Source organism: Mugil cephalus, chromosome 18, assembly GCF_022458985.1.
Source record: "Mugil cephalus isolate CIBA_MC_2020 chromosome 18, CIBA_Mcephalus_1.1, whole genome shotgun sequence".
NCBI classification, from domain to species: domain Eukaryota; kingdom Metazoa; phylum Chordata; class Actinopteri; order Mugiliformes; family Mugilidae; genus Mugil; species Mugil cephalus.
The window spans coordinates 3003080-3027990 of NC_061787.1; the positions used below are offsets into that span (position 1 = coordinate 3003080).

General features: G+C 41.0%; 2 protein-coding genes and 1 long non-coding RNA gene across 3 annotated transcripts in view; all 3 read right to left on the bottom strand.

The window, feature by feature from the left end:
• Positions 1–14251, bottom strand: part of LOC124995454 (NACHT, LRR and PYD domains-containing protein 12-like) — a 53346-nt gene extending 39095 nt beyond the window's left edge. Inside the window, exons 1-6 of the mRNA XM_047567834.1 lie at positions 14166–14251; positions 12010–12203; positions 9661–11458; positions 9351–9524; positions 6161–6334; positions 5089–5262 (exon numbers count right to left, since the gene is read on the bottom strand). Coding sequence (XP_047423790.1) covers positions 5089–5262; positions 6161–6334; positions 9351–9524; positions 9661–11458; positions 12010–12203; positions 14166–14236 — 2585 coding nt within the window. The 5' untranslated portion in view covers positions 14237–14251. The remainder of the gene's footprint in view (positions 1–5088; positions 5263–6160; positions 6335–9350; positions 9525–9660; positions 11459–12009; positions 12204–14165) is intronic.
• LOC124995449 overlaps positions 1–24911 on the bottom strand; it is a 756577-nt gene that overhangs the window by 72716 nt on the left and 658950 nt on the right. The window lies entirely within an intron of this gene.
• On the bottom strand, positions 22557–23472 carry LOC124995494. The gene is made up of 2 exons (XR_007110712.1): positions 23410–23472; positions 22557–22656 (listed from the first exon to the last, which is right to left on the bottom strand). It is a non-coding gene; the product is annotated as an uncharacterized LOC124995494 (long non-coding RNA).

A 24911-nucleotide genomic window follows, 5' to 3' on the forward strand; every position in this document is an offset into this window, starting at 1 on the left:
ATGCTTATGGACAGTTTTAGCTCAATGCTAAATGCTAATCCACCACCCACTCTACTGTCCACTGGTTAAATATGTGACAGTAAAAGGTCAATAGAGGTAAGAGGTCAATAACTTCATGTAACTAGTAAAGTGCTTAGATGAGACTAATTTAACCTCACAGTTAGCGACTGTGATGGAGGCTGCGTTAGTATCAGAGTGATGCTTCTTCAAATGTTGGATTTTCCTCATCTGTAGCTACAGGCCTTCAACACTAGCTGAGATCAGATAAGCAGCTGGGTCTGGACTCCCTGTGCAGGTGGGTCTACAGCTTCCTGACCCTACGTGATTTTGTTGGAGTCATACCGGCCTGCACCCCTTGCTAGTGCATTAAGTGGTGTAGGTCACTGCAACTTCATTATTTGGACTTTATTCAACAAAGATTCCTCTTGGGAAGTGGAACTGTGAACTTGTGTGGTAGGAACCACTTGTGATGTGATGTGATGTTCACTGTTGATCTATGTTTCAGGGCTGCACTTCTGAATTCATTGCACTGGTGAAAATGTGAATAGCAGCCCTTGGTGTTAATGAGATTATATGGATGCATCCATAGCTTAGATTGAATAGTGAGACATTTGTTTGAGAACAAACAACCAATTGCAGAATTTGTTTATTTGGTTTTGCATTTCTCCTCTTTTTTATATATATATTTTCTTAAATACAAACAAGCCAACATCTCTAACTTTAATTCATCATCCTGTCTTAATTTGAAGACTCACCATCGCTCCAGTAGTCAGACTTTATGAACTAGTTGACTTTATTGCTGTACCATGATGCTTTGAGCGTCATGTGGACTGATCACACGACAACAACATGACCACCTTCATGAAGACAGATGAGGAGTCCAGTGGGTCATTGATTCATCAAGTGTGTGGAAATCCTTCACTGAAGATGAAGCCTATATTACATCTCTATACAACTACTACAATACAGTTAAAATGTTAAAAAGCTGACCACGCCACCTAGGTTAAAACGGAGCAAAGTTAAAAAAAAGTTTTACAGGATTTTTTCCCACATTGCCTCCCCTCAAATCCAGTCGCCAGCAGCAAAGCTCCTTGCCTCTGCTCTAGCCATCCTCCATCCCAGCACTACACCTCCTACTACGACCTGCTAGTACTCTGGAAGCTCTCGTCCTGCAGTGGCCTCCTTCCCAGCACTATACTTGGCTGGACTACCCAACGTTGCTCTGCCCATATGTGTCCTCTTCCCCTCTTCTTCCGGTAGCAGGGCCTCCTGTTGAGGGGCTTCAAAGCTCCAGAAAGTGGTGGTTGGGGAACCTCCTCAGTGCCTGGGTGAAGGGCCCTTCCTCCAATCTGAATGAGTGGCCACCAGCAGGGGCTTCATCTCAAAGACTTAAAGCTCCTTTTCAAGAGGCTCAGGAACTTTTAAACCTGCATCATAGAGAGCATCACCACCGGGATGGGAAACTGCACCAGGGAGGACTTCCTGCCTTCTTGAGAGCCCCCTGTCCCCAAACTGCAGAACATTTATACAAAACATTGCCCATTAAGGGCCAAGGAGATTCTGGACTAGCCCTCCCGGATCCGTTCACTTCTCTCTGCTGCCTTCAGGCTGAAGAAGAGTTTCCATCTACATCCTTCTGTCTGATCAACTCTGAGCTTTAACTGGACTCAAGTATCATTGCACCACTGCACTTATTGTTATTTTAAATACAATGCATGCATTATTGTTGCTGCTCACTTTAGATTTACAATTTGACTACTGGCTGCAGGTACAAAAATTTCACTGTGCATTTGACAAATAAAGGCTGTTCTCTATTTCTTATCAAACACTCTAGTCTCGCCTCATGAACATTTCCTCATAGTTCTGCCATCAGATTAGTTTCAGCTTGTCATCATCTTAGTCCCAGAAGAGATACTTGTTTATCACTGTGTTAACAACATTAAAACTGTCTTTGATAGAAAAATTTATTTTAGGTTCCAAACATTACCAAAGGTGTAATGAATAAATGAATAAAGAATACACGTGGACAGAGAGGTGTTAGTTTGACATGTTTTATGACCGCTCATAAAACATATCACAAACATGTTTTAACTAGAGGAGTTGTTTATGATTTAAGACACTGGTGTCAAACATAAGGCCTGTGGGCCAGAAGCAGACCACTACTCTAATGGCCCACAGTATAACTTTAATAAGTACGAAGATTGCAGAGAAGACGGAAAATTTTAAATGATGTGGATGGAATAGCCTAGTTATTCATTAGATTCAGGTAGTCATCTGACCTCTTTCTTTGGGACCAATGTTGCTGAACCTGAACCTGAGCAACTGCAGTAAGTTGTTTAGTGAAATACTGTGGTAACAGTTTTTTTGTTGTTGTTGTTGTTGTTGTTTTTTGTTTGTTTGTTTGTTTGTTTTTTGTTTTTTGGGCCAGGCAGTCTATATCCCAGGCTGTCGCTTGCTTCTTGGCTAAATGCGTCGTCTTTATCGTTGCAGGACCTCTTGCGCCGGGACATGCTGTACTACAAGGGCCGGATGGACATGGACCAGATGGAGGTGATAGACATGGAGGATGGCAAAGAGAAGGACTTTAACATCAGCGTGAAAAACGCCCTGAAACTCCAGTCTGTGGCTGGTGATGAAGTCCACCTCCTGTGTGCCAAGAAGCCTGAGCAGAAGCAACGCTGGCTCCGAGCCTTCACCGATGAGAGGAGGCAGGGCCAGCATGACTATGAGACAGGTCAGAAATGTGCAGAGGTCACGGTTCCTGGGGGATCAAACCATCTCTTTGTTGACAAAGTTAATCAAATTGTAGCTGTGTGTTTAAAAAATAAAGGGTCTGAATGGTCTTAGATTAACTCCCCATCCCCATCGCCATGGTTGAGGTTGTAACCACAAAACTGAAAATTGTGAATATGGGAATAAAATACGCTCTGATTATTTGAAGTGTTTGCTTGGTAGCTGTACAAGCTGTCAGATAAAAGCTCCATGTTCTTCATACATTTAAATCACTTCTTTTTGTCCCAACACCATCTGAACCATGGTTCATATAATAAATAGTAAGATGGGAACACAATCAAAAGTTTGACCAGTAAAATGACATTTCACAATGTTCAGATTTTACTGTTGAAATGTGTGAATTGTTTGTAAGTTGGTGGCTGCTATAGTTGCAGATGACCACTAGAGGTCACTGCTGGCGTCTTTGAGGCTCTGAAGCTTCAAATAATCAGGGAGAAGCTCCAAAAGCTTCACAAGGATTCATCCACCATTTGTAGTTCAGCTCTAGCTCATCTCTAGTTCATCTCTACACCTAACAGCTCAATATGAATAGATGCATTTGGTAAAATTGCAGAAATAACCGTCAGACGTGTGTTTGTAGTTTACTGATTAATTTCTCTGAGAGCTAAAAGCAGCACAAGCCTCATTCTCAACGGATCAGTTTTAACTGGGACGTCCTGTGGTTCAGATATTACCCCCTTGTGCTATTGATTTTACTTTTATCTTAATGAGCACAGATTTTATAATTGATTATTATACTTGTTTGTTTATTTGATTAATTGTATGTGTGGGGGATGCTTGTGGAAAAGCTGCAAATGAATCATCCTGTTGGGATAGAGTTCTCTGAATCTGAACAGAACACGTCCAACATGAGTCTGTAAAGATGAACTTCTCTTTCAGAAGAGTCATCACAAGATGATTGGAGGCTGATTCCATCTGACATGTTTCTCTCTAACAGTTGAGAGTTCTTATTGCGGTTGAGTTTCTGACTTCAGCATTTATCTGCAGTCAGAGTCTCTGTCCACACAAGCTGCTGCTGCTTCAACCTCTGGATCATCAGGACACAGCTCATCCTCGAACACCACACACCCTCCTGGTTATCATCACTCCCACCTGTAGAGAGGAGGAGAAAGAAGAGAGGAGGTGAAGGAGTGTTTCCCTTCATCATCACATCCAGTAGAAAGAGCAGCAGGGACTTGAGTCCTGTTCAGAGCAGCAGTGGAGCAGCTGTGGAGCTCAGCCAGCTTCCTTTCAGCTTCATGTTAACGTGCTGGAGTGAACACACACAGACCTGCAGAGACTTTTAGCATCAAGTCTGTTTCCTCTGCACATTTCACTAAGAAACTGCCGGAGAGTCCTGAACGCTTCATTAGTGCACCAACACTTTAGTGATGGAATTACTGCTGCTCCATGGAAACAAAGATCAGCTGACTAAGAAACTCATGGTTACTAAATGTAATGCTGCTTCTGTGATGTGCAGGCTTCAGTCAGACTGATCTCAGAGCTGTGATCAGTTGTTGATCAGATGTGATGAATGACCACCACTGTCTCTATACATCTTGGAAGGCTGTCAGCTGGAATCCAGCTTTATTTCCTGGACACATCAACACAACAAAAACAGTCGTCTTCACATCAACTCAAACACATGATCACAACAAGCTTCTGGCTCATCTGATTGGCTGACTGTTGTCTCTCTCTGTCTGTCTTTCTGTCCAATCCTGAAGCCTGTCTCCATTCTCCTCTCACAGCTTCACTGATAAGCTGCAGGTTTACAGGAAACACTGGATCTATGATACTAACTGTGTTTAGGACGATACTGATGAAAGCAGCATGGACTGACTGGAACCCTCTATTCACCTCAGAGTCTCCAGTTTATAGTCTGGACTCTCCACAAGATGAAGAAGCTGCTTCACTCCTGAATCCTTCAGGTTGTTGTTTTCTCTCAGGTCCAGATGTTTCAGATGGGAGGGGTTGGACTTCAGAGCTGAGACCAGAGAATCACAGCTGATCCGTGACAAACTGCACCACCTCAACCTGAATAAAGAATAAAAGATGGAGATTAAATCATGAATAATTCAATCAGATGTGTTCAGGTTTTAAATGTTCAGCTGAACATCACTGTGTCCTAACAGCCTTTAAGCTTCATTGACTTTAACAACTAACAGTGGACATTTTCTACAGTTTGTGCTACAAACACTGGTCTTGAACTAAAGGACATTTACAGATTTATGGAGGAAAGTTGTAGATGAAGATGAATTAGATTCAGTTGGTGATTAAACATATCAGATCTACAACAGTAACAGACAGTGAACTGACCCCAGAGTCTCCAGTCTACAGTCTGGACTCTCCAGAAAACCACACAGCTGCTTCACTCCTGAATCCTTCAGCTTGTTGTCACTCAGCTCCAGATGTTTCAGATGGGAGGGGTTGGACTTCAGAGCTGAGACCAGAGAATCACAGCTGATGTCTGACAAACTGCAGCTCCACAACCTGCATGGATAATAAAAGATGTAGATTAAATCAGAAATAATTCAATCAGATGTGTTCAGGGTTTAAATGTTCACCTCAATGTTACTTATTCACCAGATAAGTTTATTACATAAAATGGTTCTGAACTATTTTCTACAGTTTCTGCTACAAACACTGGTCTTGAACTAAAGGACATTTATAGATTTATGGAGGAAAGTTGTGGATGAAGATGAATTAGATTCAGTTGGTGATTAAACATATCAGATCTACAACAGTAACAGACAGTGAACTGACCCCAGAGTCTCCAGTCTACAGTCTGGACTCTCCAGAAAACCACACAGCTGCTTCACTCCTGAATCCTTCAGGTTGTTGTTGTTACTCAGCTCCAGATGTTTCAGATGGGAGGGGTTGGACTTCAGAGCTGAGACCAGAGAATCACAGCTGATCTCTGACAAACTGCAGTTCTCCAATCTGAATGAAGAATAAAAGATGTAGATTAAATCTCCTCTCCATGTCTGAGTGACTTTGTCCTTGTGTTATTGTGGATCTCCATCATGTCTTCTACACACAGTAATATGTGACAGTGTGAGGTGTGTGAGCTCCTTCCAGCAGCTGTGGTTCAGAGAGAATGGACTGATACATGGATCACAGCAGGTTTGACTCCAAATGAAATGTGAGTGAATGATGATGAAACAGCAGGAAGCTCAGACACTAAACACACCTCAAACACCTGCATCTGAACACATGATCTCATCTGTGTGTGTTGACCAGGAATGAAGCATCAACATTATACAGTTATTGAAATGAGTTTGGATTTGTCTTCAGTTTGAGGAACAATAAAGTTGTGGATGAAGATGAATTAGATTCAGTTGGTGATTAAACATATCAGATCTACAACAGTAACAGACAGTGAACTGACCCCAGAGTCTCCAGTCTACAGTCTGGACTCTCCAGAAAACCACACAGCTGCTTCACTCCTGAATCCTCCAGGATGTTGTCACTCAGGTCCAGATGTTTCAGATGGGAGGGGTTGGACTTCAGAGCTGGTCCCAAAGAATCACAGCTGATCTCTGACAAACTGGAGCTCTTCAATCTTAATAAAGAATAAAAGGCGTAGTAATCAGTGTCAGAACTGATTTGAGTTTTCTGTGAATACTTTCAGGTCTAAGTTAATAATGTTTTTTCTTGCTTTCTAATCTATGTATGTCATTTATCTGCTGTATCTTCTAGCCAAGCTTCCATCTGATGACTATACTGCAACAGTAATATTTAGGGTAGGTGTGCTTGTCTGTTGGGTTGAGAATTAGGCAACAGGTGTTGGTAAGCTGCTGTTTGGACTGACAATGGACATTTTCTACAGTTTCTGCTACAAACACTGGTCTGTGGATGAACATGAATTAGATTCAGTTGGTGATTAAACATATCAGATCTACAACAGTAACAGACAGTGAACTGACCTCAGAGTCTCCAGTCTACAGTCTGGACTCTCCAGAAAACCACACAGCTGCTTCACTCCTGAATCCTTCACCTTGTTGTTACTCAGGTCCAAATGTTTCAGATGGGAGGGGTTGGACTTCAGAGCTGAGACCAGAGAATAACAGCTGGTCTCCGTCATGTTGCAGTAATTCAATCTAAATAAAGAATAAAAGACATGAGTTTGTTTTCAAATCACATGTTCAAAGCTTAAGAAGGTTCAGAATGAACAAGTTTAAAGTTGAACTTCACAGTGAACTCTTAATGATTCTGGGTCAGACAAACAAAGACATATGAGGACATCACTTTGAACTCTGACAGAGTGGCATCATGATGTTTTAACCTTTATTAAATAAATCATTTAATAGCTGATTCAGCAAAAAAAAAAAAAAAAAAAATTGTTAATTGCTGGTCTGCTATTAATTTGAAATACTACAAAGTGGAAATTAAGTGTGTCTGTGAGTTTCACAGTCAATCCACCATGGGAGGTCTTTAATTATTTTATGAAGCTTTGAAATCTGGAGCTCACCAGTCAATGGACTAAAGCACAGAAGAAGAAACCAGACTTTACCATGAAGATCCTCAGTGTGGATCAGTAGAATATCAGCCTGATGTCACCACAACTTTACCATCATATTCATCTCAGCACACAAAGAAAACATGGAGTCTGACCTCAGAGTCTCCAGTTTATAGTCTGGACTCTTCACAAGATGAAGAAGCTGCTTCACATCTGAATACTTCAGGAAATTGTCACTCAGGTCCAGATGTTTCAGATGGGAGGGGTTGGACTTCAGAGCTGAGACCAGAGAATCACAGCTGATTTCTGAAACACTGGAGTCGTCCAGTCTGGATAAAGAATAAAAGATGTGAGTTTACAAAGTTCCTGCTTGAAGTCACTCAGAGTTCCATCATGTGTTCAGAGCTAAAGGTTCAGAATGAACAAGTTCATATAATGTAAACTTAAAACATCTGAAGCCAACAGGAAGCAGCTTTAAACAGTCAAATATAACATGTGAAGAAGAACTCTCATTAATATTATTGACAACATAAAGACATAGTGACTTCAGCTCTGAACTCTGACAGCTCCACCAGAGGCTCCATCTCTACAAAATCATGTTGTGCAGATAAATTTATTTCTGATTCCACTGAAGATTCTCAAGTTTCAAAGAAAACAAACACGTCAGGATGAATTCAAACAAAGTCTCATTTTAAGGAGCATTGATGCTGTTTGCTTTCAATATGTCACTATAATCATCACTAGACTCCAAAGGTAAATACTGAACATTTATTATTATCAGATTCATGTGGTGGAAATGATTTTAGTTCTGTTTTAAATATCTGACAGACTTTAAGGTGGAAATCAAGAGTTTCAGAGTCAATCATCCAGTGGAGGATTTTTCTTCTTCTATGAAGCTTTGAAATGTGGAGCTCAACATGACTCTGCCACAGTCAACGGACTAAAGCACAGAAGAAGAAACCAGACTTTACCATGAAGATCCTCAGTGTGGATCAGTAGAATATCAGCCTGATGTCACCACAACTTTACCATCATATTCATCTCAGCACACAAAGAAAACATGGAGTCTGACCTCAGAGTCTCTAGTTTATAGTCAGGACTCTCCACAAGATCAAGAAGCTGCTTCACATCTGAATCACTCAGGAAGTTTCCTCTCAGGTCCAGATGTTTCAGATGGGAGGGGTTGGACCTCAGAGCTGAGACCAAATAATCACAGCTGATCTTTGACAAACTGCAGTCATACAATCTGAATAAAAAATAAAAAAACAAAATTGAATAATTCAATCAGATATGTTCAGGTGTTAAATGTGCAGCTCAACATTACTGTGTCCTAACAGCCTTTAAGCTTCATTGACTTTAACAACTAACAGTGGACATTTTCTACAGTTTGTGCTACAAACACTGGTCTTGAACTAAACGATATTTACAGATTCATGTAGGAAATTTGTTGAGGAACATGCATTAGATTGAGTTGGTGATTAAACATATCAGATCTACAACAGTAACAGACAGTGAACTCACTCCAGAGTCTCCAGTCTACAGTCTGGACTCTCCAGAAAACCACACAGCTGCTTCACTCCTGAATCCTTCAGGTTGTTTTCACTCAGGTCCAGATGTTTCAGATGGGAGGGGTTGGACTTCAGAGCTGGTCCCAGAGAATCACAGCTGATCTCTGACAACCTGCACTTCTTCACTCTGAATGAAGAATAAAAGTGAGCTCCAATTAAATGCATGACGTGTTTGATCCTGACTCAGAGCAGCAGCCTTCTACCAGTCTCACTCAACATCAGTAACAGTCTTTGACTGTGTATTTAGTTTTTATCATCAGCAGAGAAGTGAATGGACTGTTGCACCGAAGCAGCATATTTACCAGGAGTTATTGTTTTAAGACAGGAGGCCACTCATAGTTTGGGGAGTTTCAGTAATGTGTGAAATGTTCTGAGTAATAGTTGATGATGTATAATTGTGATTAATTAAAAGACTTGTTGTGAGTCAGTGTTCTTCAGCCATTCAGAAAAAAACAGAACATTTATCAGCTAAAGAACATTTGACACATCAGTCAATGATCTGAAGTGAATAAATAAAGAAAACCTCCAACAGCTCCAGTCAGTGAACTGACCTCAGAGTCTCCAGTCTACAGTTTGGACTCTCCAGTCCAGCAGACAGATGCTTCACTCCTGAATCCTTCAGGTTATTATCACTCATGTCCAGCTCTGTCAGATAGGAAGGGTTGGACTTCAGAGCTGAGGACACAGCTTCACAGTGAGTTTCTGAGAGTCCACGTCCAGCAAATCTGTGATTAGAAAACATATAAATTTGTTATAAAATCAGATCTTTTTCATTCTAGATCCAGACTGAATGAGTATGAAACAGACTGAGGTGATCATCTGATGAACATCTGATTGATTCTGTTAATGATCAGGACTCACTGAGCCTTTCTGCAGTTCCTCACAGCTGGGATCAGTCTCTGTCGTCCCTCCTCTGATGCGTTGTACATCATCAGGTCCAACTCATCCAGAACCTCCTCTGACATCTGCAGCATGTAGGCCAGAGCTGAGCAGTGGATAACAGAGAGTTCTTTCTCTGATCTGTTCTCTGACTTCAGGAACTCTTGGATCTCCTGATGAACTGAAAGGTCGTTCATCTCCATCAGACAGTGGAAGATGTTGATGCTTCTGTCAGGAGAGGTTGTATAAGTGTTCATCTTCTTCAGCTTGTTGATGGCTCTCTGGATGATTTCTGGACTGTTCTCTGTCTGACCCAGCAGACCTCCTAAGAGTCTCTGATTGGATTCCAGAGAGAGGCCATGAAGGAAGCGAACAAACAGGTCCAGGTGACCATTTGTACTGAGCAGGGATTTCTTCATGGCTCCATACAAGAAGTTATCCAGAGACTTGGTGTAGTCCTGGTGGTCTCTCCCCAGGAAGTTCTTCAGAATCTCTGTCTTCTTGTTGGTGTAACAGTGGAACATGTGGACTGCAGCCAGAAACTCCTGAACGCTCAGATGAACAAAGCAGTAGACTGATTTCTGGAAGATCACACTCTCTCTTTTCAAGATCTCTGTACAAACTCCTGAGTACACTGTGGCCTCTGTCACATCCAGACCACAGCGCTCCAGGTCTTCTTGGTAGAACATGATGTTTCCTTCCTCCAGATGTTCAAACGCCAGCCTCCCCAGCTTCAGAAGAACTTCCCCGTCAGCCTCCATCAACTCCTGTGGACTCGTCTCATGTCCCTTATGGTACTTGTTCTTCTTCCTCTTTGTCTGAACCATCACAAAGTGTGAGTACATGTCAGTCAGGGTCTTGGGCAGCTCTCCTCTCTGCTCTGTAGTCAACATGTGCTCCAGAACTGTAGCAGTAATCCAGCAGAAGACTGGGACTGCACACAGGATGTGGAGGCTCCTGGAGGTCTTGATGTGGGAGATGATTCTGCTGGACACCTCTTCATCACTGAACCTCTTCCTGAAGTACTCCTCCTTCTGGGCGTCAGTGAAGCCTCGTACTTCTGTTACCCTGTCAATACATGTAGGAGGGATCTGATTGGCTGCTGCAGGTCTGGAAGTGATCCAGACCAGAGCCGAGGGAAGCAGGTTCCCCTTGATGAGGTTTGTCAACAGCACGTTGACTGATGCCTTCTGTGTGACATCAGACAAAACCTCACTGTTGTTGAAGTCCAGTGAAAGTCTGCTTTCATCCAGGCCATCAAAGATGAACAAAAGTTTACAGACAGCCAGCTGCTCTGCTGTGACCTTCTGTAATGTTGGATGGAAAACATGGAGCAGCCTGAGGAGACTGTACTGCTCATCTTTGATCAAGTTCAGCTCCCTGAACGAAAGCACAATCACCACACTGACATCTTGGTTTTCCAAACCCTCTGCCCAGTCCAGAGTGAACTTCTGCACTGAGAAGGTTTTTCCAACGCCAGCGACGCCGTAGGTCAGAACCAGTCTGATGTGTGTCTGTTGGTCAGGTAAGGCTTTAAAGATGTCGTGGCACCTGATTGGAGTGTCATGGAGGGCCTCCATCTTGGAAGCTTTCTCAAGCTGCTTCACCTCATGTTGGGTATTAACCTCTTCACTCTGTCCCTCTGTGATGTAGAGCTCAGTGTAGATCCTTTTGAGGAGGGTTCCTCTTCCTCTTACATCAGTTCCTTCAGTCACATGTTCACATCTCCTCCTCAGACTGATCTTATGTTCATCTAAAACCTCCTGCAGACCAACATCATCTGGAAAGAAGAACAAACAAGAGACAGAAAGAAACAGTCATCCCTGTTTGATGCCACAAAAAACAGAAAACAGCCTTGTGAATCATTTTGCTTCTTGCCATAATAACACATTTTTAGAGTTAGAACGTTTTAGAAACGTTAGAAAATGCTCTTTCCTCTAAGGGCCCATGTCGGTGTTTGATTGGTAGCAGCTTGTCTACAGCTTTTCATCTAACAGCTCACTGTGGCTGTTCCTTCCTCTCTGTAATATTTAAGACTGATCCATTTATACGATGATAAAATGTTCATCTCTTGTTTTTAACTGTACTATCAACATAATACTGCTAATCAGATGACAAACATTTCCTCTGGCTGTTTCACAGTAAAAGCCTCTTACTGGTCAGTTACAACAGGAACAGATTAATTTATATCAGCAGTTATTAACAAAGATCAGATATGAGTAAAATAGGTGGATGTGTGAAGTTCAAGGAAAGAAAAGAGAATAAACAAAACTATAGGAATCTAAACTGATTTTACCAAGAGTCCATCAGCAGACAGATGTACAGTCTTACTTGTTCTGGGTCTTTGTCCACACTGGGGACAGGAAGAGTGCCCTGATGAAGCCGACTGGTCCCAGTATGAGGTGATGCACTGTCTGCAGAACCAGTGTCCACAGCTGGTAGAGACTGGATCCTTCAGGACGTCCTGACACAAAGCACAGCAGGACAGCTGCTCCTCCACAGAAACATGACTCCTCTTCCTCTCTCTGTCAACACATTTCTTCATCATTAAAATCATTTGCAGATTGTCAACATTTGACTTCACTCAGAAGCTCAGACGCTCACAGAGAACAGGAAGAGTTTGAATTGACTTCCTTTGAATTAAACTCTCCTGTTTTTATCGGCACCAATGAACTGCTTTTCATATCTGTCTGTCATATTAAACACTGAGTTATCTACCTGCTGTTTGCTGTTAATACAAAACTCAACAAGAGACTTCACAGTAAAAGTCTTCCATCAAATAGAGCTGATTCTGTCCGTCACTGTTGTAGCTTGAGTTGTTCAGTATGAACTGAGCTTAGAAGAGTCTAAGAAGTGTTACTGACAGTGAACTGGACTGATAGAGAGACTGATCAGATAAAGATCACATTCTAACTAGACTGGCTGGTTGCTAGGAGGATGAAAAATGTAGTTCAAGCCATCCACTAGTAGCCCAGCTGGATACTGTAGACTCTGCTCTCTGTCTGTGGTACTGACCTCTGCAGAAACAAATACGTTTTATTCTCATCATTCACTGATAAAAGTTTGAGTAGTTCCATTGAAAGTTCCATAAACATTTAAGATACGAATTTAATTCATCCTACAGTTTTATCCCACGTAGACAGCACAACACAACACCATACAACATAAAACAAAAGTGGATGACTGGTCTATAATACACTGACATAACACAAGAGTCACTCTGAGATCAGGAAGTAAAACAAACTACGCAATAAAAGCAGCAGAACGACAACTAGTAATCAATTAAATTAATGAATTAATTAATTAATCACACATTGGTTTCAATGGTTGAATCAAACTGTTGAATTCTGACTGGCCTTCTCTGTACAGTCCACAAGAAGAAAATGAAAAATATTACAAATATAACTCACCCTGCTTCAGTCTTTATTTTCCTCCTTGTACTCTGAATCAAAATGAATAAACTGACTGAACACTTTCACTGCGCCTCCCCTGATCACCTACTCAGGGGAGCTTAGCAGGATCAACAACTCTTTCAAAAGACAACCACGAAGAAGACTCAAAAACACACACATTTCTGTCTATGCGTTTGTTTTGTCCACTTCAGAGTTCCCTCCCTGTTCTCATGAAACTTGATCTCCTGCTCAGGTGAGCTCCTCCTCTCTCCATGTCCAGGCAGTGAGTTTATCTCTGGGCTGGATCAGACTGTGCAGGTAAATTCAGGACATCATTAGAGAACAGTATTTCACTCTGGCCCTGAGAGGAACCAGACCAATGTGGTCAGCATCAAACATGAAGAGTATCCCAAACTAAAGCAGAGGAGAAACAACACATGCTTCAGAGTGATCTGATTCTAAGGGAGGAAGACTTGAATGAAGAACATGTTGTAGAAATCAATCAGAAACTGGAGACAGAAAAGAGTGATGCAGAAATATATCTTTGAAATGAATTTAAATGATGAGAATAAAGTGGATTCTTTGAGTGTAACAGCAGCATGTTAGTGTGACTTAATGAAGACTCATGGAGTGATGATGATGGAACAAACAGTCAAAGCTTTAAGTTGATTGAAAGGAACAGGATCTGTTAGAGGAGCTTCCTCCTGAACAATAAGACTGACATTAAATGTGACATGGAGACAGGGAGGTTAAGCTCCATGAAATGACTGGCTGGTTGCTACACACTGACTATGGGAGAATAAAAACTGCAGTTCAATCCATCCACTAGTACACAGCTGTAAATCTTAACACACTTCAACATTAGGACAAATATATCTGAATATTGATGAGTGGACATTGTGAAATGGAGGTTCTCAGTGTTTTACACCAGAAATACCATCAGTACTTCCTGGTTCTAAAACCCAGACTAGGATCTGACCTACCTGCACTAAAACATCTGCATCATGACTATAAATCTTTCAGCAGAACATTTCTGCTTCATCCTAAAATCATCATCTTCCATCAGGTCAGTTTACAGTAGAAACAGTCTCTTACTTTGTGTCTGAGGGTCCAGGTTCTTCACTGAAGTATGGAGGATTTCCTTCTTTAGACCAGTCACTCTTCATAGACAGACAGCTGGATACTGTAGACTCTGCTCTCTGTCTGTGGTACTGACCTCTGCAGAAACAAATATAGTTTATTCTCACCATTTACTGATAAAAGTTTAAGTAGCTCCATTGAAAGTTCCATATACATTTAAGATAAAAATTTAATTCATTCTACAGTTTTTTCCCAGGTTCTCTGTCCTCCTCTTCCTCCATCTTCTGACCTTTAGTCAGCCTGAAAGATAAACCAGAAACACTAGTTCAGTTACAAAAGTCCAGGTTCATCAGGTAGATAACGCAACACAACACAACACAACATAACAGTGTAGAGTGTAAATTCTGGCCGGGCTGAAAACACATCTAAAGCATCAAACATAAAAGTGTATGACTGGTCTATAATACATTGACATAATACAAGAGTCACTCTGAGAACAGGAAGTGAAACACAAACTACGCAGTTTAAGAAAGCAGCAGAACAACAACTAGTAATTAATTAATTAATTAATTAATTAATCACATGTTGGTTTCAACAGTTGATTCAAACTGTTGAATTATGACTTGTCTTCTCTCTACAGTCAACAAGAAGAAGGAAAAGACAAATATTACAAATATAACTCACCCTGCTTCAGTCGTCAGTTTTCTTCGTTTTGCTCTGAATCAAAATGAACAAACTAACTGAATACTTTCATTTTCACTGCTCCTCCCCTGATCACCTGGTCAGGTGAACTGAACAGGTCCAACAAGTCTTTTAAGAGGCAAACACAAACACATTTCTGTCTGTGTTTGTTTTGTCAACCTCAGAGTTCCCTCCCTGTTCTCGTGAATCTTGATCTCCTGCTCAGGTGAGCTCCTCCTCTCTACATGTCCAAGTAGTGAGTTTATCTCTGGGCTGGATCAGACTGTGCAGGTAAATTCAGGATGTCATTAGAGAACAGTATTTCACTCTGGCCCTGAGAGGAACCAGACCAATGTGGTCAGCATCAAACATGAAGAGTATCCCAAACTAAAGCAGAGGAGAAACAACACATGCTTTAGGTTGATCAGCTTTAGCTCAATGCTAAATGCTAATCCGTCATCCACTCTACTGTCCACTGGTTAAACATGTGTCAGTAAAAGGTCAGAGGTCAATAACTTCATGTAACTAGTAAAGTGCTTAGATGAGACTTCTTTAACTTCATAGTTAGTGGCCGTGATGGAGGCTGGATCAATATCAGAGTGAAGCTCCTTCAAATGTTTGATTCCTCCTCCTCCTCTGTAGCTACAGGGCTTCAACACTAACTGAGATCAGATAGCCCTCTAACGCCTTTTATACCCCCCTGGATCCATTACAGATTCACAGACGATCTTCTTTTCTTTTTGGACTTTGACTGCATGTGACAGTTTTTTGCTTATGGACTTATGGCTTCTAAATTAGTTTGCCTTGGCACACGGAATTGTAACATCTTATCCCGTGTGTTAATGAATTGGGAAGTGGAGTTGGGCTGTACTTCTGAATTCACTGCACTGGTGAACTTGTCATGCTGTCTTAATTTGAACACTGACCGTTAAAAAGGGAAATCCTTAGGTTAAAACGTCTACTTAAAATGAGTGTGGAGGGGACTTATTTGAAAGAGGGATGCCCCTCTATTTTCTCACATTGCCTCCCGTCAAATCCAGTCGGCAGCAAAGCTCCTTCCCTCTACTCTAGCCGTCCTCCATGCCAGCACCACGCCTCCACCATCAGTGCTCCATGCTGCTTCTTCTCTGCAAGCTCTCGTCCTGTAGTGGCCTCCTTCCCAGCACTATACTTGGCTGGGCTACCCAACTTTGCTCTAGCCAATTGTGTCCCGTCCCGTCCCGTCCCGTCCCATCCCTTCCCTTCCCCTCCCCACTTGCACATCGAGAGCATAACCAGTGGGATGGGAAACTGCACCAGGGAGGACTTCCTGGCCCTGAATAAAACGTGTACAGAAAGGTGTTAGACAGTCTGATGACCGCTCATTTAATATATCAAAAACATGTTTTAACTGGAGGAGTCGTAAACCGGTTCCAATTATTTAAGACACTGGTGTCAAACATAAGGCCTGTGGGCCAGTAGCAGACCACCAGAGACTCTAATGACCCACATTTTAAATTTAATAAGTACGAAGATTGCACAGAAGACTGGATATTTTAAATTAAGTGGATGGAATAACCTGGTCATTCAGTGTATTCAGGTAGTCATCTGACGTCTTTCTTTGGGACCAGTGTTGCTGAACCTGGACCTGAGCAACTGCAGAAAGTTAAAGTTAAATCCTGTGGTGATGTTTTTGGATTTCTTTGGCCAGGCAGTCTTCATCCCAGGCTGTCGCTTGCTTCTTGGCTAAATGCGTCGTCCTTATCGTTGCAAGACCTCCTGCGCCGGTACATGCTGTACTACAATGGCCGGATGGACATGGACCAGATGGAGGTGATAGACATGGAGGATGGCAAAGAGAAGGACTTTAACATCAGCGTGAAAAATGCCCTGAAACTCCAGTCTGTGGCTGGTGATGAAGTCCACCTCCTGTGTGCCAAGAAGACTGAGCAGAAGCAACGCTGGCTCCGAGCCTTCGCCGACGAGAGGAGGCAGGTCCAGCATGACTACGAGACAGGTGAGATATGTGCAGAGGTCACGGTTCCTGGGGGATCAAACCATCTCTTTGTTGACAAAGTTAATCAAACCTTATTGTAGCTGTGTGTTGAAAAAATAAAGGGTCTGAATGGTCTTAGGTTCACTCCCCATCCCCATCGCCATGGTTGAGGTTGTAACCCCAAAACTGCAAATTGTGAATGTGGGAATAAAATACCCTCTGATTATTTAAAGTGTTTGTTTGGTAGCTGTACAAGCTGTCAGATAAAAGCTCCATGTTCTTCATACATTTAAATCACTTCTTTTTGTCCCAACACTATCTGAACCATGGTTGAAATAATAAATAGTAAGATGGGAACACAATCAAAAGTTTGACCAGTAAAATGACATTTCACAATGTTCAGATTTTACTGTTGAGATGTGTGAATTATTTGGAAGTTGGTGGCTGCTATAGTTGCAGATGACCACTAGAGGTCACTGCTGGCGTCTTTGAGGCTCTGAAGCTTCAAATAATCAGGGAGAAGCTCCAAAAGCTTCACAAGGATTCATCCACCATTTGTAGTTCAGCTCTAGCTCATCTCTAGTTCATCTCTACACCTAACAGCTCAATATGAATAGATGCATTTGGTAAAATTGCAGAAATAACCGTCAGACGTGTGTTTGTAGTTTACTGATTCATTTCTCTGAGAGCTACAAGCAGCACAAGCCTCATTCTCAACAGATCAGTTTTAACTGGGACGTCCTGTGGTTCACATATTACCCCCTAATTCTGAGTTACACAGGATAAACAAATTTAATGTCTTTTCCTCTGATGTCCTGTCCATAGTTATGTCTATTTTATTCCACACCGGCCTCTGCAACTGGGTCCAGCCAGAAGGCAGAGTTCATGTTGGCAGAAATGTTTGATTTAGTCTTCAAACCTTCTTTCATTCTTACATTTAGTCAAACTGACACTAACAGACATGTGGACTGGAATAAGGAATAAATGAAGAAGTTGGTCCTGTTGGTCTAGTTCATCTCTTCATGTCTGGATCCACTAAACAAATACATAATGTTGAGTAACACATGTATTTATACAGGCTCTTGTAGCTATGTGTCTCTAATAGTGAGAGGACAGAGATAGTCTGTATAAATAAACCTCATATTACAGAATATATATCAATATATCAACGATGATAAACTGTCAGTTCCTTGACTGAACTACTTGTAAAATATTATTTTTAGGTGGAATATTAATACAAGTATTCACATTTTGCTCATCGATGGTCACATTTTACTGTTTAACTTTAACAACATTTGGACTAATGCTGTGATCCATGCTGTCATGTAACATCAGTATTTCAACATAACTTTTAATATAACAGCTCAACACTTTATATCAAACTGAATCCAGCCTGTCATTAACACAGTTACCATAACAACGAGACATAAAAGAGCTTTAAGAGCTAGATTGATTATTTAAAAGTATGGTCACTTCTGTGTCAAGATTTCACTCTATTTAATTAATTAGCTGGCTAATTAGCTACTTAACCACTTCAGCTTCAGGTCGCAGTGTTGTTTGTCACTGGGTGAGAAGCGGGGTTTCAATCTATCAGAGGACTTATATTATGTCTCTGATGAGCTGTTCTTCTGCAGGTGTTGTCTACAATGATTATAATGATGTAGTGCTGTGCTGTAGCGCCCCCTGGGGGATGTTCCTGTAAGCACCACAAATGTATTCTGTTTTATTTAATGCAGGTCAATGATTATCGAGTGCATAGTTACATAATGACACGGCTCCAGTTAATACCTGATTTAATACATATTTCAAACCAATGGATCTTTCTCCCTTAGTACAGAAACAACCGAGCTACCAGACATGTTTTTAGTATTGCTTTTAGACTTCCTTAAAAACAGAAATCAGGTTTTCCCCAGGGTTGCGTCCTGTCACCACTACTTTTTATTATGTAGCCATCCACAATGAGCAGGTGCAAATTGTTGACTCTTACAAATATCTTGGCACTATGTTTGACTCAGAGCTCGAATTTAAAGAAAATACTGAGCTTATTGTCAAACGGGGTCAAGAGAATTAATTTAATTGGGAAATTATGTAAATTACTTCTGGAGTCTGATACTATTCTATGTCATTTTTATCATTTGTTCATTGAAAACTATTTAACCTTTTCCTTTATCTGTTGGTTCAATGTGTCGTCTGTGAGGGAGAAAAGTCACTTCAACACAACTGTTTAAGTATGTTCAGAAATTACTGGCACGGAGCAAAAGAATTTGGGCATGATCTCACAACAAAATCAATAATCAATCAATTAGATCGAACAAAATCAATAATCAACCAACCGGATCACATTTTGTCGACCGAGTTTTTTTTTAGCTGCCTTCCGGTCATCTATAATGTGATCATCAGTAGGACAAATCATTACATGAAGTCTTTTATTCCTTCTTATAAAAAGCTTTAAAACACAGACAGAAACTAGTAAGGTTTTAGCTACTGGAATTTGTGCTATTGATTTTACTTTTATCTTAATGAACACTGATTTTATAATTGATTATTATATTTGTTTATTTGATTAATTGTATGTGTGGGGGATGCTCGTGGAAAAGCTGCAAATGAATCATCCTGTTGGGATAGAGTTCTCTGAATCTGAACAGAACACGTCCAACATGAGTCTGTAAAGATGAACTTCTCTTTCAGAAGAGTCATCACATGATGATTGGAGGCTGATTCCATCTGACATGTTTCTCTCTAACAGTTGAGAGTTCTTATTGCGGTTGAGTTTCTGACATCAGCATTTATCTGCAGTCAGAGTCTCTGTCCACACAAGCTGCTGCTGCTTCAACCTCTGGATCATCAGGACACAGCTCATCCTCTCATACCACACACCCTCCTGTTTATCATGACTCACACCTGTAGAGAGGAGGAGAAAGAAGAGAGGAGGTGAAGGAGTGTTTCCCTTCATCATCACATCCAGTAGAAAGAGCAGCAGGGACTTGAGTCCTGTTCAGAGCAGCAGTGGAGCAGCTGTGGAGCTCAGCCAGCTTCCTTTCAGCTTCCTGTTAACGTGTTGGAGTGAACACACACAGACCTGCAGAGACTTTTAGCATCAAGTCTGTTTCCTCTGCAGATTTCACTAAGAAACTGCTGAGAGTCCTGAACGCTTCATTACTGCACCAACACTTTAGTGATGGATTTACTGCTGCTCCATGGAAACAAAGATCAGCTGACTAAGAAACTCATGGTTACTAAATGTAATGCTGCTTCTGTGATGTGCAGGCTTCAGTCAGACTGATCTCAGAGCTGTGATCAGTTGTTGATCAGATGTGATGAATGACCACCACTGTCTCTATACATCTTGGAAGGCTGTCAGCTGGAATCCAGCTTTATTTCCTGGACACATCAACACAACAACAACAGTCGTCTTCACATCAACTCAAACACATGATCACAACAAGCTTCTGGCTCATCTGATTGGCTGACTGTTGTCTCTCTCTCTGTCTTTCTGTCCAATCCTGAAGCCTGTCTCCATTCTCCTCTCACAGCTTCACTGAGAAGCTGCAGGTTCACAGGAAACACTGTATCTTTGATACTAACTGTGTTTAGGACGATACTGATGAAAGCAGCATGGACTGACTGGAACCCTCTACTCACCTCAGAGTCTCCAGTTTATAGTCTGGACTCTCCACAAGATCAAGAAGCTGCTTCACATCTGAATCCTTCAGGTTGTTGTAACTCAGGTCCAGATGTTTCAGATGGGAGGGGTTGGACTTCAGAGCTGAGACCAGAGAATCACAGCTGATATCTGACAAACTGCAGCTCATCAACCTGAATAAATGATAAAAGATGTAGATTAAATCCTGAATAATTCAATCAGATGCGTTCAGCTTTTAAATGTTCAGCTCAACATTACTGTGTCCTAACAGCATTTAAGCTTCATTGACTTTAACATTTTCTACAGTTTCTGCTACAAACACTGGTCTTGAACTAAAGGACATTTACAGATTTATGGAGGAAAGTTGTGGATGAACATGAATTAGATTCAGTTGGTGATTAAACATATTAGATCTACAACAGTAACAGACAGTGAACTGACCTCAGAGTTTCCAGTCTACAGTCTGGACTCTCCAGAAAACCACACAGCTGCTTCACTCCTGAATCCTCCAGGAAGTTTTCACTCAGGTCCAGATGTTTCAGATGGGAGGGGTTGGACTTCAGAGCTGAGACCAGAGAATCACAGCTGATCTCTGACAAACTGCAGTAATTCAACCTGAATAAAGAATTAAAGTTGTAGTAACGAGTGTAAGGATTGATGTGAGTTTTCTGTGAATACTTTCAGGTCTAAGTTAATAATGTTTTTCTTGCTTTCTAATCTATGTATGTCATTTATCTGCTGTATCTTCTAGCCAAGCTTCCATCTGATGACTATACTGCAACAGTAATATTTAGGCTACGTGTGCTTGTCTGCTGGGTTGAGAATTAGATAACAGGTGTTGATGAGCTGCTGTTTGGAGAGACATACTCATGTGGAAATGTATTGGAGTCCATGATGTTCGTACTAAACAGTTGTGTTTCTATGTCACATTTAATAACAAACAGACTTTTTGAACTTCTGTTTGTTGGCTAATGCTACCTGTTCATTGGTTGCTAGCATGTTTCGTGCATATTTTACTGAGTGTGTTTCACTAAATGTATCTTTATCCATGTTTAACTATTTGACTTAAACCACTATCTAAAATAAATAACAGCAGAAATCCATGTATCACATACTGTTTATTTGATTGAGTGCTTCATTTCCTCTTTAAGCTTCATTGACTTTAACAACTAACAGTGGACATCTTCTACAGTTTCTGCTACAAACACTCGTCTTGAACTAAAGGACATTTACAGATTTATGGAGGAAAGTTCTGAATGAACATTAATTAGATTCAGTTGGTGATTAAACATATCAGATCTACAACAGTAACAGACAGTGAACTAACCTCAGAGTCTCCAGTCTACAGTCTGGACTCTCCAGAAAACCACACAGCTGCTTCACTGCTGAATCCTCCAGGATGTTGTTACTAAGGTCCAGATGTTTCAGATGGGAGGGGTTGGACTTCAGAGCTGAGACCAGATAGCAACAACTGATCTCTGACAAAATGCAGTCCGTCAAACTGAATAAAGAGTAAAATAATAAAAGTTTGTTATTGAAATCACGTGTTCAAAGCTCAAGAAGGTTCAGAATGAACACGTTTAAAGTTGAAGATGCTTTCCTCCTTCACAGTGAAATCTTATAGATTCTTGTTCAGAAAAAGACATTTGAATACATCACCTTGAACTCTGATAGAGTGGCATCATGATGTTTTAACATTTCATAAAATAAATCATTCAATAGCTGATTCAGCTAAAATAAAAAATAATTGTTAGTTGCTGGTCTGTTCTTAACTTGAAAAAACTGCAAAGTGGAAATTAAGTGTGTCAGAGTTTCAGAGTCAATCATCCAGTGGAGGATTTTTCTTCTTCTATGAAGCTTTGAAATATGGAGCTCAACACAGTTCTGCCACAGTCAATGGATGAAACCACAAAAGAAGGAAACAGACTTTACCATGAAGATTCTCAGTTTGGATCAGTAGAATATCAGCCTGATGTCACCACAACTTTATCATCATATTCATCTGAGCACACAAAGAAAACATGGAGTCTGACCTCAGAGTCTCCAGTTTATAGTCTGGACTCTTCACAAGATCAAGAAGATGCTTCACATCTGAATACTTCAGGAAGTTGTCACTCAGGTCCAGATGTTTCAGATGGGAGGGGTTGGACTTCAGAGCTGAGACCAGAGAATCACAGCTGATCTCTGAAACACTGGAGTCGTCCAGTCTGGATTAAGTATAAAAGATGTGAGTTTACAAAGTTCCTGCTTGAAGTCACTCAGAGTTTCATCATTTTTTCAGAACTGAATGTTCAGAATGAACAAGTTCATATAATGTAAACTTCAAACATCTGAAGCCAACAGGAAGCAGCTTTAAACAGTCGAACAGAACGAGTGAAGAAGAACTCTCATTAATATTAACGACAACATAAAGACGTAGTGACTTCAGCTCTGAACTCTGACAGCTCCACCAGAGGCTCCATCTCTACAAACACATGTTGTACTGATAAATTTATTTCTGATTCCACTGAAGATTCTCAAGTTTCCAAAGAAAACAAACTCGTCAGGATGAATTCTAACAAAGTCTCATTTTCTGGAGCAGTGATGCTGTTTGCTTTGAATTTGTCACTATAATCATCACTAGACTCCACAAGCAGATACTGAACATTTATTAGTTCCAGTCTGATGTGGTGGAAATTATTTTAGTTCTGTTCTAAATGTCTGACAGAATTTAAGGTGGAAATTAAGAGTTTTCAAAGTTTCAGAGTCAATAATTCAGTGGAGGATTTTTCTTCTTCTATGAAGCTTTGAAATGTGGAGCTCAACATGGCTCTGCCACAGTCAACGGACTAATCCACAGAAGAAGAAAACAGACTTTACCATGAAGATCCTCAGTGTGGATCAGTAGAATATCAGCCTGATGTCACCACAACTTTACCATCATATTCATCTGAGCACACAAAGAAAACATGGAGTCTGACCTCAGAGTCTCTAGTTTATAGTCTGGACTCTCCACAAGATCAAGAATATGTTTCACATCTGAATCCTTCAGGAAGTTTTCTCGAAGGTCCAGATGTTTCAGATGGGAGGGGTTGGACTTCAGAGCTGAGACCAGAGAATCACAGCTGATCTCTGACAACCAGCAGCTCCTCAAACTGAACAAAGAATAAAAATTGTGATAAATTCACGAATAATTCAGTCAGATGCGTTCAGGTTTTAAATGTGCAGCTCAACATTACTGTGTCCTAACAGCCTTTAAGCTTCATTGACTTTAACAACTAACAGTGGACATTTTCTACAGTTTCTGCTACAAACACTGGTCTTGGACTAAAGGACATTTACAGATTTATGGAGGAAAGTTGTGGATGAAGATGAATTAGATTCAGTTGGTGATTAAACATAGCAGATCTACAACAGTAACAGACAGTGAACTCACTCCAGAGTCTCCAGTCTACAGTCTGAACTCTCCAGAAAACCACACAGATGCTTCACTCCTGAATCCCTCAGGATGTTTCCACTCAGGTCCAGATGTTTCAGATGGGAGGGGTTGAACTTCAGAGCTGAGACCAGAGAATCACAGCTGATCTCTGACAAACTGCAGCTCTTCAATCTGAATAAAGAATAAAAGTGAGCTCTAGTGAAATGCATGATGTGTTTCATGTTGACTCAGAGCAGCAGCCTTCTATCAGTCTGACTCAACAACATCACTAACAATCTGTGACTGTGTACTTAGTTTTATCATCAGTGGAGAAGTGAACAGACTGTTGCACCAAAGCAACATTTTTACCAGGACTTGTTTTAAGACAGCATGCCACTTATAGTTTGGGGAGTTTCAGTGATGTGTGAAATATTCTGAGTAATAGTTAATGATGTATGATTGAAATAAATGATAAGACTTGTTGTAAACATGAACATTTATAAACTAAAGAACATTTGACATACAATGATTTGAAGTGAATAAATAAAGAAAACCTCCAACAGCTCCAGTCAGTGAACTGACCTCAGAGTTTCCAGTCTACAGTTTGGACTCTCCAGTCCAGCAGACAGATGCTTCACTGCTGAATCCTTCAGGACATTATCACTCATGTCCAGCTCTGTCAGATAGGAAGGGTTGGACTTCAGAGCTGAGGACACGACTTCACAGTGATTCTCTGAGAGTCCACATCTAATTAATCTGTGATAAGAAAACATATAAATCTGTTATAAAATCAGCTCATTTACATCTAGATCCAGACTGAATGAGTATGAAACAGAGTGAGGTGATCATCTGATCAACATCTGATTGATTCTGTTAATGATCAGGACTCACCGAGCCTTTCTGCAGTTCCTCACAGCTGGGATCAGTCTCCGTCGTCCCTCATCTGATGTGTTGTACTTCTTCAGGTCCAACTCTTCCAGAACCTCCTCTGACATCTGCAGCATGTAGGCCAGAGCTGAGCAGTGGATCGAAGAGAGTTCCTTCTCTGATCTGTTCTCTGACTTC